This window comes from Ipomoea triloba, chromosome 11 (genome assembly GCF_003576645.1).
Source record: "Ipomoea triloba cultivar NCNSP0323 chromosome 11, ASM357664v1".
In the NCBI taxonomy this organism is placed as follows: domain Eukaryota; kingdom Viridiplantae; phylum Streptophyta; class Magnoliopsida; order Solanales; family Convolvulaceae; genus Ipomoea; species Ipomoea triloba.
Genome location: NC_044926.1, coordinates 11,951,186 through 11,966,411, shown reverse-complemented (window position 1 = coordinate 11,966,411; position 15,226 = coordinate 11,951,186). Strand labels below are relative to the sequence as shown.

The following is a 15,226-nucleotide window of genomic DNA, read 5'->3' as shown; positions in this document are numbered from 1 at the left end:
AAAAAAAAAAAAAAAGTAAAATGTCTTATAAGTAATTAAATATCTTGAAAGACGTTTTTCTCCAAAATAAATTATTTTTCTTTTAATCAAAATAAGTAGTTTTTATTGACTTCATTTTCATTTGGTAATTATAAACACTAAATATAAGTCTCAATCAGAACTTTTGGTCATGAATGTAAGTCTCAATCAGAACTTTTGATCAAAATAAGCCTCATTCTTTATAGAGTTACTAATCTTTAATTTCTTATTTCAGATGTTATATTCGTTTATAACGTATTACAATTTATGTGTTCATTAATTATATTGAAAGTACATAATATTCATTAATTAATTATGATTATAATACATTATGTATTATATTATTTTATTTTATTTTTGAGAAAAAAGTGTATACATTCTTTAATTTACGGGAAAGCATGTAACCATTTTTCAAATGTGCGGCACTATATGTGAAACTTACCACCAACCTAGATTGTCCATAGTTGACTGGCTCAAACTAGTAAAACTGATGGATATATTAGAAATTGGACCGGAGCAAACCGATCCGGAGGTGCGGGTCAAGAGTGACGTGGTTGGACACGGGGCCCTGAGATACAGAGATAGAGCCCCGTGCTCTACCCGAGTGGCCCAGTCCGAGCCCCTGCTTGGGCCTCGGCCTTGGCCTGCTGCCCAGCACCTCAGGCGGGTGCTCGTTCGAGTCCGGGTGGTGCTCGGCTAGGTGCCAAGGGGTGCTCAACTAGGGTGCCGAGGGGGTGCTCGGCCGGACGCAGTCCAAGTTTGTTAAAACTACCCCCTTTTTTCGCTGGGGCGGTTTGGAGACTGGCTAATATAAAAGCCTAGTCCTTTGTCTTGTTAAGACAACATGTAACAATTGTAAGAGCATTACAATGCATTAATACAAGATTATCTCCGTGATACACAAAGTCTTTGTTTTTTCGTAATATTATTCATTTACTTGTCTAATCCTTTATTCATTGGGTTTGTTAATTCGGATCACCCGTGTTAATTAAATCCATCATTGGTGCTTTCATTGAGAGCTCGACACACAAGCTCGAGTGTTAGCTGTGACCACAGTTCGGTTCCGATTTCGAACCGGCGGTTCATAGTTCCACAAAATTGTAAACCGGAATCTTATATTATGGTTCCGGTTCCGATTCATGAACCGGTTGTTCCGGTTAGAACGGCCAATTCAAACCTCTTTCTTTTTTTCTTTTTTTTTTTAAATATATAATATCTAATATCTAATGTGTGTGTGTGTGTGTGTGTGTGTGTGATATATATATATATATATATATATATATATATATATATATGACGGTAAATATGTTACCGGAATATATTTTGCGTATTAGTTCAGTACAATGAGTAGTACAATAGTGTGTTCAGTACAGTAATGTTGTGTGTAAGAAACAAAATACCCCCACTCCTCCTACAACAGACTCTTCTTTTATATCTACTACAAACGACTCTGTGTGTAACGTACATTTAATTCTATTTGAACTAAGTGTTGGTAATAACAACAAGGTATAACTCCTCTTCAAAGTGTCATCTTTGTGTAACGGGTGACCGTTTGTATGCCTTCGGGTCAGTGCTTGTGGTTCGGGTCAGGTACTGCTTGCGCAATTACTCTGTCATCAGCCCCCTACTCCCCAGTTTGCGAGCGTAGCCGAGTCAACTAGGGAGTAGTAATAGTGCAAAGCGAGATAAATAAGAATTCTTTTTTGAAAGGCCAACGTGGCGGCCGAGATAGGGCCTTGGCAAAAAGTGGCTGAGGCCGAGCCTCAGCCAAACATGGCCGAGGCAAAAAGTGGTCGAGGTCGAGCCTCGATCAAAAGTGGCCGAGGTCGGGCCTCGGCCAAAAGTGACCGAGGTCGTGCCACGGCCAAAAGTGGCCGGGACCGTGCCTCGGCCAAAAGTGGTCGAGGCCACACCTCAACCCAGTTCCATTTTTTTTGGCATTTTGTGTGCGAGCTCACTTCGACCGTCCGTAAGCCCAGTCCATGGCCTGCTCTCCCATCAGGTAGCTAGCGAGATCGGATCCCGTGCCGGCCCTAAGGGACTAGAGTGTGGTGTTTTCAAAACCAAGTCTTCCGCTTGACCTAGAAAAACACCCTCCCATCAGGTAGCTAGCGAGATCGGATCTCGTGCCGGCACTAAGGGAATAGAGTGTGGTGACACCCTCCCATCAGGTAGCTAGCGAGATCGAATCTCGTGTCGGTCCTAAGGGTGTAGAGTGTGGTGTTTTCATAACAAAGCCTTAAGCTTTACCCAGAAAACACCCTCCCGTCAGGTAGCTAGCGAGATCGGATCTTGTGCGGGCCCTAAGGGAATAGAGTTTTTTTTTTACGGAATTAGTCATGGCGGACCAAGACCAATATTGAAAATTTTGGACGCCACTTGAGGAGGCGGACGCCGCTTGAAGAGGCGACACACTTAAGGAGGCGAACGTCGCTTGAGGAGGCAAACGTAGCTTGAGGAGGCGACGCCGCTTGAGGAGGCGGACGCCACTTGAGGAGGCGGATGTCGCTTAAGGAAGTGGACGCCCTGGATGAGGAGTTGAGCGCCACTTGATGAGGAGGCGCCGCTTGAAGAGGCGGACGGCCCTAATATGGAACATACTTCATTGCACACACCCCTAATATGTTTTTCTCTATCACGTGTTAATAAGAATCTTCCAACTTACCCAAAAATCGAAAAGTTGTACACCGAATGTACAACTACCTTTGCATTGGGGCCATTTAAATTGCATGTAATTCTTAGAGATGTAGAGTAAGTAAAAAACCAAAAAAAAAAAAAAAGGATTATGGGATTCTAATTTTAAGAAACTAATTCCAACTACTAAAGAAGGAACACAGTTGATTGCACAAAACCCTTATACGTTTATTCCCTTTCATGAGATTGATGAACAATAAAAACAACGGGATTAGAACAATAAAGGAGGCGGACGCAGCTTGAGGAGGCGGACGCCCTGGATGAGGAGGCAGGCGCCACTTGATGAGGAGACGTCGCTTGAAGAGGCGGACGACCCTAATATGGAACATACTTCATTGCACACACCCCTAATATGTTTTCCTCTATCATGTGTTAATAAGCATCTTCCAACTTACCCAAACATCGAAAAAATGTACACCGAATGTACACCTACCTTTACATTGGGGCGATTTAAATTGCATGTAATTCTTAGAGATGTAGAGTAAGTAAAAAACCAAAAAAAAAAAAAAAAACAGATAATGGGATTCTAATTTTAAGAAACTAATTCCAACTACTAAAGAAAGAACACAGTTGATTGCACAAAACCCTTATATGTTTATTCCCTTTCATGAGATTGAGGAACAATAAAAACAACGGGATTAGAACAATAAAAATTGCACAGAAGAGTCCGCCTCCTCATCAAGTGGCGTCCGCCTCCTCATCCAGGGTGTCCGCCTCCTCAAGCGGCGTCCGCTTCCTCTTCAAGTGGCGTCCGCCTCCTCAAGCAGCGTCCTACGCATCAAGTGGCGTCCACCTCCTCATCCAGGGTGTCCGCTTCCTCAAGTGGTGGCGTCCCCTCCTCAAGCGACGTCACTTCCTCAAGCGGCGTCCGCCTCCTCAAGTGCGTCCACCTCCTCAAGTGGCGTCCGCCTCCTCAGGTGCCGACCGCTCAAGTGGTGTCGCCTCCTCAAGTGGCGTCCGCCTCCTCAAATGCGTCCACCTCCTCAAGTGGCGTCCACGATTTTCAATGTAGCACTGGTCATCGTCCACCCTGATCAGCAATTATCAATGTACCTATTGGTCATGGTCCGCCGTGACTAATTTCGTAAAAAAAAAAAACAACAAAAAAATCTATTCTCTTAGGGTCAGCACGAGATCGGATCTCACTGGCTACCTGATGAGAGGGTGTTTTCTAGGTAAAGCTTAAGGCTTTGTTATGAAAACACCACACTCTATTCCCTTAGGGTCTGCACGAGATCTGATCTCGCTAGCTACCTGACGGGAGGGTGTTTTTCTAGGTCAAGCGGAAGGCTTGGTTTCAAAAACACCATACTCTATTCCCTTAAGGTCGGCACGAGATCCGATCTTGCTAGCTACCTGACAAGATAGCTAAACTTTGACCAAGCCTATGGCTGGTCGAAGTGGGCTCGCACGCAAAATGCCAAAAGAAAGAAAAAAAATTGGAACTGGGTCGAGGCCACCTCGGCCACTTTTGGCCGAAGCCCGACCTCGGCCACTCTTTGCCAACGCCCTACCTCGGCCGCCACGTTGGCCTTAAAAAAAAAAAATTCTTATTCATCTCGCTTTGCACTATTACTACTTCCTAGTTGACTCAGCTATGCTCGCAAATTGGGGAGTAAGGGGCTGGTGACAGAGTAATTGGGCAAGCAGTACCCGACCCGAACCACAAGCACTGACCGAAGGCAGACAAACCGTCACCCGTTACACAATGATGGCACTTTGAAGAGGAGTTATACATTGTTGTTATTACCAACACTTAGTTCAGATAGGATTAAATGTACATTACACAGAGAGTCGTTTGTAATAGATATAAAAGAAGAGTTTGTTGTAGGAGGAGGGGGGACTTTGTTTCTTACACGCAAACTACTACACACAACACTATTATACTACTCATTGTACTCAACTAATAATACGAACTATATTCCGGTAACATATTTACCGTCAAATTTCTTTGCAAAATAATGTCTATTTTTACTAATTTAAACCCTCACTAAACATGTACATTTTCAAATACTTTATACCTTTACTATATATTTGGTTTGTAGGAATATATAGAAATTGTTTCCCTTAACAATTCATTGAAATTGTGAATTCTCATATTTAGTTGGTGGAAAAACAATTTCTGGAGTTTTAATTCATAGAATATGAAGAAAAAATAAAACTCCGTTGTGTAGCTTAGTATTTCAAATTCCTTTAATTAATTAACTCTATCACATATGCCAAAAGCCTTGTGGTCAAGCGGCATAAAGTGATTCTCCCAAGTGGGAGGTCATGGGTTCGAGTCTCAGTAGGATGAGAAAGTATATCGACATGTAATAGGGTCATAGTATTCAAAAAAAAAAAAAAAAATTAACTCTATCACATATAACATCATGTCATCGGAATGTAAAACCCATGACATGTAGAATTTAATTTGCATGCGCTAACTGATAATTTCAAACTTCCTCTGCTCCTCCGGTTTTGTTTGGTTTGGTGGTTAGTTGAACCTACGGAATCAACCCAGTTGACTATACCAATCAAATATATTCAATTCTTTATTTTATTTTTTTCTGTCATTCTTTATTTATTTATTTATTTATAATTGATGGATTATATTGATCCGGGTGGTCCGATTCAAATAACCCAATAAATATAGAATAATAAGAAGCAAAGACAAGAATAATGAATGTAGAATAAATATATTGGTCACGAAGACAAGATTGCATTAGATTCGTGTCAAGCTATTACAAGAAAATTGAATGACGTCTTCTTGTATTGAACAAGGATTTATATTGATCAGCTCCTAACCGCCCTACGAGAAAGGGGCCGAAGCGGAGGTTACAACTACATTGGACCAAGCACCCGACCGAGCATTGGGCTCGGCCTAGGTGGCCGAATGCAACACTCGGCCGAGGTCGAGCTCAGCCATGTCCGGGTCGGCCGGGCTCTGCTCCGGAGCCTCGTAGCTGGTTGGGTTCGGTTTCCTCTGGGTTGATCCGTACTGCATCCATTAATAATATATTTATCAATAATAATAATAATAATAATAATAATAATAATAATAATTATTATTATTATTATTATTATTATTATTATTATTATTATTATTTGCCAACGACATGAAAATAAACGGCTCAACATCCTTGAAAGGTAATCCCATCCGATGACCCAGATTGATTTTTCAATTCCTTATTACTTAATTAGTCTGCCACTGGTGTTAGGGCATTATTTTTTGCACCTAATTAATTACAACATAAAATAAATAAAATAAAATAAATAAATAAAACTCGTTGAACCATTCATAATCGATCTAAAATAAATTGAAGTTACCAACGATACTAAAATCTAGCCTTCCCCAGGTAATCTCCAATGTATTACTAGATCACTACTTTTTTATGCTTTTCATATTGTTTTAATTTAATATGGCGCTCCTTACAGCATAATGTCTAATTTTAAAAGTTTGAGGTCTCGTTGTTTTAAGTGAGAACATACCTTCATTTAAAAAGTGTACATCCAAAAATATAAAATGTATTTGATGATATATAAAACTACATTTAAAAAATGTGCAAATTAACTCTTACAAAGTGTATTTGTTCTTTAATTGTACTTTTATATATCATATGTTGTACACGTTCTTAAGTGCACTTTCACATATCATTGGATTCACTAGCTTGACAAATTTTGCATGGTGCACATCTGTTTTTATAAGAATTTATATTTTATTTGATTAGTCTCCTTACAAGTTTTATTATATATGAGATAAGGATCAAATAAGTTCGTAAACTATTTACAGAAATGCAATTGGACCCTTGTACTACAGAAAGCTTCAATTAACCCCTCAAATATACACAAAAAGTGCAATTAACCACGTTTAGCAAGTTACCGTAAGGTGACCCGTAAAAAACATCTACGTTGGCGTCCACATGTATTCTAGTGCTGATGTGTCATTATTTTAATAGTAATATTATTATTAGTATTATTATTATTATTCTTTTAAAAAAAATTACATATTCATTTCTTCACTTTGCCGTTGTGCTAATGTTTTTTTTTTTTTTTAATTACAAGATTATATGGCTGGATTGGCTACTTACTTTGATAATGTCATGCCATTAATTTTTTTTTGTTAAAATATTATTTCCTTAACATTGATTTATATAATAAATGTTGTAATTTCATAAGAGACTCACGTTGATAATTAGTGATTTATAAAGATGGAATTACTGGGTAAAATTCCTTCCCTCTCATTCTATTAAAATTTAAGTATATGAGGGTTAAACAATGTATAATGAAAAAAGGATATGGGTTCTTCTAAAAGGAGTTTCACATTCCTAAAGGGATTTCTATTCCTAAAAGGAGGTTCCACATTCCTAAAGGGATTTCTATTCCTAAAAGGAGGTTTCTCATTCCTCTTGAAAGACGATTCTCATCACATCTATAAATACACAGGAAAACAGTGATTATTCAAGTTAGAGATTACATGGAATCAAGTAAGTATTTATTATTATTCTTGTTTTAATTAAACTTCGTTTAGTGTTCATTTAATAATGTTCAAGAACATACTTGTTTAATGTTCATTTAAGATTTTTCACAAACTTGTTAACAAACTCATTTAAATGCAATTTATTTTATTTTATTTTTAAAATTTTAAGATACTATTTTAGTTTAGCATAATTTTTTATAGCCATTATTTGTTTGATTATTGTTCTTGACATATACTATTTCTTGTTCATGAATAAATTATGACCATGAACATGTACATACTAACATGCGTTCGTTTCTTTAGTGTTTGTGAACATGTTTGCAGACGTTAACAAACACTAATAAATATTTAACAAATGAACACGAATAAGATTTCCAAAAACCTTAACAAACGAGCATAAACGCTCTAAAAATCTTAATAAACGAATAGGTTCAACCTCTGTTTGTTCATGATAGGTTCATTACCTGCCCTAAACATATCATACTAAATGTCATATGATTTTTAAAATAGATGATATTTTTTTCGAAACCAAAATAAAAAAGAAAAGATACATGAATATCGCTATTCGCTAAGGCCACATCAATTCAACCAGTCAAAATAAAAGTAGTAATTTAATAAAAAAAATTATTATTTTTGATAAACAAAAAAAAAAAAGGTCAATTGTAATCAAGAAAGCTCAGTAGTATCTGAAATCAGGCTGTTGGTTTGAGAATTCCTACGTCGATTCGTTTCTGTATAAAACCCGACACGTCTGAAACTTAAATCTTTCAGTCTGGAAATTTTTAGAGCCCTTATGAGAATGCATTAAATCCAGCTATCAGGTATTTTCTTTTCTTTTTCTTTTTTTTTTCTCTTAATTTTTTGTGTTTGTATTTTACCCTTTAAAGGGGACCCAAAAGAAAAAACAAAGAAAAGAAGAAATTGGCTCTGTTTCTTCACACGTTTTGGAACTTTCATGGACACCATAATTCTTTCTTTCTTTGAATCCCAAACTCAAAGCCTCCCATGTTCCGACCTAACAAAGCATTTAAAAGAATGTAAATCAGGGTAACTCAGCTAACATAAGGGCTAAACCTTCAAAACTCACATGAAAAAGATTCTTTTTGAATTCTTTTTTTTGCTTTTTTTTTTTGTTTTGTTTCCCTTTTTCCTTGAATTTAGAACTAATTTTTTGTTGATTTTGGTCAGAGTTTTTGTTACTTGAAATTTAAGTTTTGGCTTCTTTAAATACTCAGATCAGTTTCCTTAAAGTCCCAGCAATCATGAGACACAGAAAAATTCTAGTTTTCTAAGCTAACACTCTTGATTCTATATTTATGAGTTTGTGGTTGTTGTTCTTGTTCTTTTATTACTTTCTAGGTCTCATTTTACCTGTCTTGCTTTTTGGTTCTTGTTGTTTTATTACTCTTTGAATCCCATTTTACCTATCTTGTTTATTCATCGCTCATACCAAATCTTTTTTCTTTACTTCTTTTAATTATTTTTAATTTTTTTTAAATTTAATAGTAATTTTAATGTAGTTTTGTTGTCTTGTAATCATCATCATCATCATCAAACTGCTAACTTAATACTTGTTTCATTTTGCAGGCTGATTACTGGGGATTTTTATTAGGGTTCAAGAGCATGCTTTTTGGTAAAGATATAAAGTTTACTGATATTGAGAGTTGAAATTGCAGTAAAAATAGCAATCTAACCAATTTTACTCATTCGAAATCCTTCTGGGTGAAAGTAGTTTCAACTGCATGGTTGAGGGGTTTATTGAAGAGGGTAATTTTGCTGCTACTGTTAAGGAAAATTACCTCAAATCTGGTCCTTGAAACTATTTATAGAAAATAAACAAGAAAAGTATAACTTTTCACAGTTTCTGGGAAAGAAATCGAAATCTTTATAATCAATCTGTATTCATTTATTGAATTGAATCATAACTAGGAAAGAGTTTGGAGAAATCCATATATTCCCCTTCTTTTAACTAGAGTTTGAACTAAGAGGCATTAATATATTGTTTGGTGTATTAGAAATGTCTGCAAATTCTGAAAAAATGTTAACTTTGAGGTTTCTTTATTGTCTAATAGTCTTATCAATGTGTCTAGTGATCATCTCTACATTGTCCCTCCATTTTAGTTCCGATTTTTTCCTTCCGAGACCAATTCTCAAAATAGTTGTTGTTAATAGTACGTCGGGGTACTGGAAATCCAGCGCTATAAGTGCAGAAGTCGAAACATTTCTGCTTCCTTCTGAAACCACGCCTAGGCAAGAAGTTAAGAGCTTAGTTGTGGTTAGTGAAGCTTCGAGTTCTATGACCAGCTTGGGGATTAGGGGGCCCGATGATAAAAGGTGTGATGCGAATAATGCTCGTCTCAGAGTGTATATGTATGACTTGCCTCCTGAGTTTCATTTCGGGCTATTGGGGTGGAATGGAAGTGGGAACAATTCGTGTTGGCCTGATGTTAGTAAGCCAAGCGAGGTGCCACGATACCCTGGTGGCTTAAATTTGCAGCATAGTGTGGAGTATTGGCTGACTCTTGATCTGTTATCGTCGAATGTCCCGAGCATTGCTAGGCCTTGCACCGCTGTGAGGGTGTGGAACTCGAGCGAAGCAAACGTGGTGTTCGTCCCGTTTTTCTCGTCTCTGAGCTATAACCGCCATTCGAGGGTTCATCGTAGGGAAAACTTCAGCATCAACAGGGTGCTGCAGGATAAAGTGGTTCAGTTTTTGCAAAGCAGAGACGAGTGGAAGAGGTTTGGCGGGAGGGATCATATGGTGCTCGCTCACCACCCGAATAGTATGTTGGTTGCGAGGAAGAAGCTCCGCTCTGCTATGTTTGTGCTCTCGGATTTTGGAAGGTATCCGGTTCAAATAGCGAACGTTGCAAAGGATGTGATCACTCCTTACAAGCATATGGTAAAGACGATCGATGCCCTTAGCTCCCCCGGGTTTGCAGAACGCCCTATATTGGTCTATTTCCAAGGTGCAATACATAGGAAAGCTGTAAGTTTCTTATCTTCTTTTACCATACATCAATATTTTGTGGCACTTGATTTGTTTCACATCTATCTAGTGAAAAATGACACTAAAGTTCCTATTAGATCGAGAAAATGAGTTTATATGTATATCCGAGAAATGTGTTCAATCAACTCTATGTACCATTTGCTTGTTACCAGGGAGGAGCTATTCGCGAGAAGTTGTACAACCTTCTCAAAGGCGAAAAGGGCGTGCATTTCACCTTTGGGAGCGTACGAGCAAATGGCGTGAGCTCAGCAGCACGGGGAATGGCCTCATCGAAGTTCTGTTTGAACATAGCCGGGGACACCCCATCCTCGAATCGCCTCTTTGATGCCATTGCTAGCCACTGCGTCCCCGTGATAATCAGTGATGCTATCGAGCTCCCATACGAGGATGTCCTAGACTACACTAACTTCTGTGTTTTCGTCAGAGCCTCCGATAGCACCAGGAAAGGCCATCTCCTGAATCTCCTCCGAGGCATTACCGAAGAGAAGTGGACCGAAATGTGGGAAAGGCTAAAGGAGCTCACCAAGCACTTCGAGTACCAATATCCATCCCGGCCTAATGATGCCGTCGACATGATTTGGCAGGTGGTCGCGAGAAAGGTGTCTTCGATAAGGACACAAGCTCCCCGCGAGTATAGATACCTCAGATCACAGCTCTTTTTAAAGAACAGGCGAAAATGATTGTCCCGCGCCATTGTTTTCTGCTAATCCCGGGATATGATGATCAGATCCAGGTTAGGTTAGGCTTTACTTGTTAGAACATACTAAGATCATGAATTTGTTGTGGATTTGAACAGTTCTCTCATACACAACCATAGGTTTCTGTGTTGTGGATGTTAATTTGTTGAAGAACATGTCTTGACAGAAACATATATACATTCATAGTAGCAATAGGACAATCAAAGTGTAGTTCATTGTCTCAGTAGACATGGCTGAATGCAAAATTTTTAATGTAACCTCAAATCAATCACTTCATAAAAATGAGTGGGAGCAAAAGGGGTGGTTTTTTCGATTAAGAGCAGATCAAGAGTTCAATTTTTAGGAGGGTTTTTTTTTTTTTGATAATTTTTTAGGATGATTTTTTTCAAAGCCAAGTAGGAAAAAGAGTAAAGAGAGACCAGAGAGAAAAAAGAAAAGCAAAAACAAAAAAGGTTTAATTTGGTTTTTACGCACAGCTGGCTGGGCCCGCCCTGAGCATATCTGCCAGCAAATTATTGTGTGGGTCATGGTACACACAACTATGTGGACCATAATTCAAAACGACGTCGTTGAATTTTATGAGTTAGAATAATGTAATTCATGCTTTAGATTAATTAGTACATTATGAATTATAAAAAATGTATGTTACAATGGGTCACGTAAAAAGAATTTACAAGAAACAATATCGTTTTAGACCGTGGACGCAATAACTATTGATATATGCACAGGACCCCAAAAATTGGGGTATATATTTACATAATTACAAGTTGCATGCTAAGGCTTAATGAAGTCTCAATTAGAGAAGTATATATATTACATAATTACCATGCTAAGGCTTAATGAAGTCTCAATTTCGTCAATGGCCCAACTTTTATGTGTATATATTGGAATTATTTGAAAAGGGATCCGAATTAAATTATTGTATAAGACTCCTATTTTGATTGGAATGGTCCTGCAACACGTGCCTACTGGGTGCGATAGATGTGCTCAACGTGCACTTGCAGTGTCCGTAAGGACAGCCCAAGTGGTAAGAGTGCTCTCTACCTACAACCGAGAGGTCGGAGGTTCGATCCTCAAACCCTTGGGTTTGAGCCGGTCAGCTATGGGTAACCTAGACTGGTTTACCTCCTTGTTGTCCTTTGCCGGCTAGGGTCATAGGGCGAGGAGAAAACCTCGTTAAAAGAACGTGCACTTGTAGTAAATATTTTTTATTTTTCTCTAAGAGGGATCTCACAAAAAATTTAATTTGCAGCAGTAATTCATTTTCCTTCTCTCTCCTCTCATCTCTTTTCTCTAACTCGACTAAAACTCTGCAAAAACTATATAAAAACTACTCATGGACTTGCTCTAAAGAAACAAATTAAAAAGCTTAGCACGACTTTACACAGGAAGGAGTGGCTAAGTTGCTTTAGATTCTACATGTAATAATGTGGATTACAATGTTAGCAAGGCAAAAGAGTACCATCAATTTTAATAAATAAATCGCACTATAATCCATATTATTGTAAAAATTTTCAAATAAATAATATTTGAATTATAATATTGCTAAAACTAGAATTCTAATTTGAGGGGGTCAAAGATTCCCCCCTAAAGATACTGTCTTATCCTATTGCAGTACACTTTGGAGATGCTCATGTTGGGATGGAACTCTTTTCTTAATTTCTGCACACCTTATTAAATGATCCTTCACTTTTTATTTTAGGGACATACCATATAAATTTTAAAATATTCCTTTCAGCCATTAAAAACATTCCTTAGCTTCTTACTAAGGGTGCGTTTGGTTCGCACATGGGAATCGGAATTGAAATGGGTATCAAATACTTGGTAATGGTAATGGGTTTTGGTGAAAGTATTTAACATGTTTGGTAATTGGGTGGAATAGGAATGATTATTAATAGTTGAGAAAGAAAGGAGGAAGGGAGATGAAACCCTTATTTAATAAGAGTATGGGTTTCGTCATTAATGGGTTATTCCAAACTCATAGTAGCATTCACAAAACCTATCAACCAAACACAAACAATCACTTTCATACCCATTCCTTATGCCTAAACCCCCAACCAAACACACAAAATAATTATATTTAATAACAATTGTTTCATTTAATAAACTCAACAATATTTATAATTTCATTCGGAAGCATTGGTTCAAACTATGAATAAAGAAATTGCGTCCAAGCCTGAAGCTGATACGCTGATTGCCGATTGCAAATTTATTATGAACCAGTTTGATGAGTGTGAGATCGTTCATGTATTTCGTGAAGATAATCAATGTGTTGACTATCTTACTAACATGAGGCAAGGCAACTAGTGTGGATCTTCGATTCTGACTCACCAATCTGATGGCGTAAGAGACATTTTGGAGACAATGAAAGGGAAAAAATTTTGAGAGTTTTTATTTTCTGGGTACCAATTGACACTTGTCATATTAACAAAGAGTACGTACAAAGTAAAATAAAGAGCAATCATAAGTATAATATAACTTTGATTTACGGAAAAGTCTACCGTTACTACCTGAATATGCACTTTCGGTGAATACCCCGATTGTGACCTTAGCTGTTAAAAAGGCTACAAAGACGTAAAAAAAAAAACAAAAAAAAAAAAAACTTAGATTTCCCATAACTAATCAATTCAAACAAAAAAGGACCAATAAGCAGCTTACATGTACGAAGAGTTAAACTTGAAATATTGTGGTTATCAAGTCAATTGGGCGACTAACTTGACTAGGGTTGACCCATACACATAATATAATTCTTCTTCACCCAAAACTGCCAAAAGGTTGAATCTCCAACCCCAAGGGTCCTCACATTCCGAGCCTACAAAGCATTTGGGAAGATATAAATCACGGTAACTTAATAGCTCAGCAGACAGGGCCAAATGCCGAAAGTTCGAACCTTGGTCTCTTCTATACCTACTGAACCAGTGAACTAAGTCTGTGGGCAGCCTAATATAACTATATAATATAAAACGAATATATTATTACCACTACCTCTCATTTATTAATGAGTTAAAAGGGGCATTTTTAGTACATTTAACGTAACCTCTCTATTATGCCATAATGACAATAAAAACTACTGATAGTCATTTTCAAAAAAAAAAAAAAACTACTGATAGTCTGATACATCGTATAAATTAATTGTCTAATTTCGTTACTCTAAATGATTGGTGCACGATTCTTCTTGTTTTAGATTTTTACTTTTTTTTTTCTTTTTTAATTTTGCTGAATATTTATTAATTATCTTGCTTGTTTTGCTCCTAATGATCTTTTTTTTTTTTTGGTAAATCTCCTAATGATCTTATAATTATGAATTAAAATACACATCAAATTACTTGTTGAACTACAGATTATTATAACGTAAAGTGACTTAAATAATGCTGGTATTATACTCAGAAATGTACACCTTGCATGTTTTTTTTTTAAATATAAAATAAATTGAAAGGTATAACTTTAATTAATAACTACATTCCATAATGTCTTATAATAATAAATTAAATTCAAATAATCTAAGAAGTTTACCCATCTATATTTTTATAATTAAAAGTGCAATTTTTTTTAATTTTTTTTTTTTGTGTAAACCCACGAGCTGTTCCTGTCTTTCTCCATTCGTTTAACCGTCCGGTCCACCTGACTAATCCCAGCTCGCTCAGAGAGGCACAATAGCTGGATGGCTCAAGAGGAATTGTAAAAAATTACTCTTCAAATGTGGGTGATTGCAATATGAAAATATACACAATAATAATAATAATAATAAATAATAATAATAATAATAATTTAATAATAATAATAATAATTGGATGGAAGGTAAAAAAAAAAAAAAAAAAAAAAGTAAGGTAATTAATGTAAACGTTAGCCGATGGACAATCATGCAACTCGGCTGGAGTGAAGAGTAACTTTGCAACTGAAATGGTCAGGGATATTAAATAGGAATAATTGAGAAATTAAAATTTTATTTTAGAAATATAGTAATTTTAATTTATAAGTTATAGGGCATGCGTTATTTTCATTCCTAATTAACATAGAGTTGTATAATAATAATAGTACCCCTAATTAGCTAGTTGTCAAGGTGAAAATTTTAATTAGTTTATGTTATGATGAATAGTGTAATTTTCTTCTCTATTGACATGCATGGGTTGCAATAATACAATAACACCTTTAATTGCTCATCAGTCATCAAGATAGCATATTTAGTCGTTGTTATTTGTAAGTTAAAAGAATATATAAGCTCAAAAATAAGTTAAGACATAACCCACGTCAAATTTGTGCAACAAAATCAAAAGTGACTGGTATTTCTAATTCCGTACTGATGTGGAAGTCAACATTTAAAATTTTAATTTTTAAAATTTAAATAAA

General features: G+C 36.6%; 1 protein-coding gene across 2 annotated transcripts; it reads left to right on the top strand.

Moving 5' to 3' along the window:
* Positions 1 to 7,883: 7,883 nt before the first annotated feature.
* On the top strand, positions 7,884 to 11,117 carry LOC115997322 (probable arabinosyltransferase ARAD1). 2 transcript variants are annotated; one of them, XM_031236863.1, is made up of 3 exons: positions 7,884 to 7,992; positions 8,759 to 10,160; positions 10,334 to 11,117. In XM_031236863.1, exons 2-3 carry the CDS (start codon positions 9,189 to 9,191, stop codon positions 10,859 to 10,861), a joined length of 1,500 nt encoding a protein of 499 aa, XP_031092723.1. In that variant the 5' UTR covers positions 7,884 to 7,992; positions 8,759 to 9,188; the 3' UTR covers positions 10,862 to 11,117. The 2 variants fall into 2 exon arrangements, with proteins under 2 accessions (XP_031092723.1, XP_031092724.1); XM_031236864.1 differs by lacking the exon at positions 7,884 to 7,992 and adding an exon at positions 8,122 to 8,218.
* Positions 11,118 to 15,226: the final 4,109 nt, after the last annotated feature.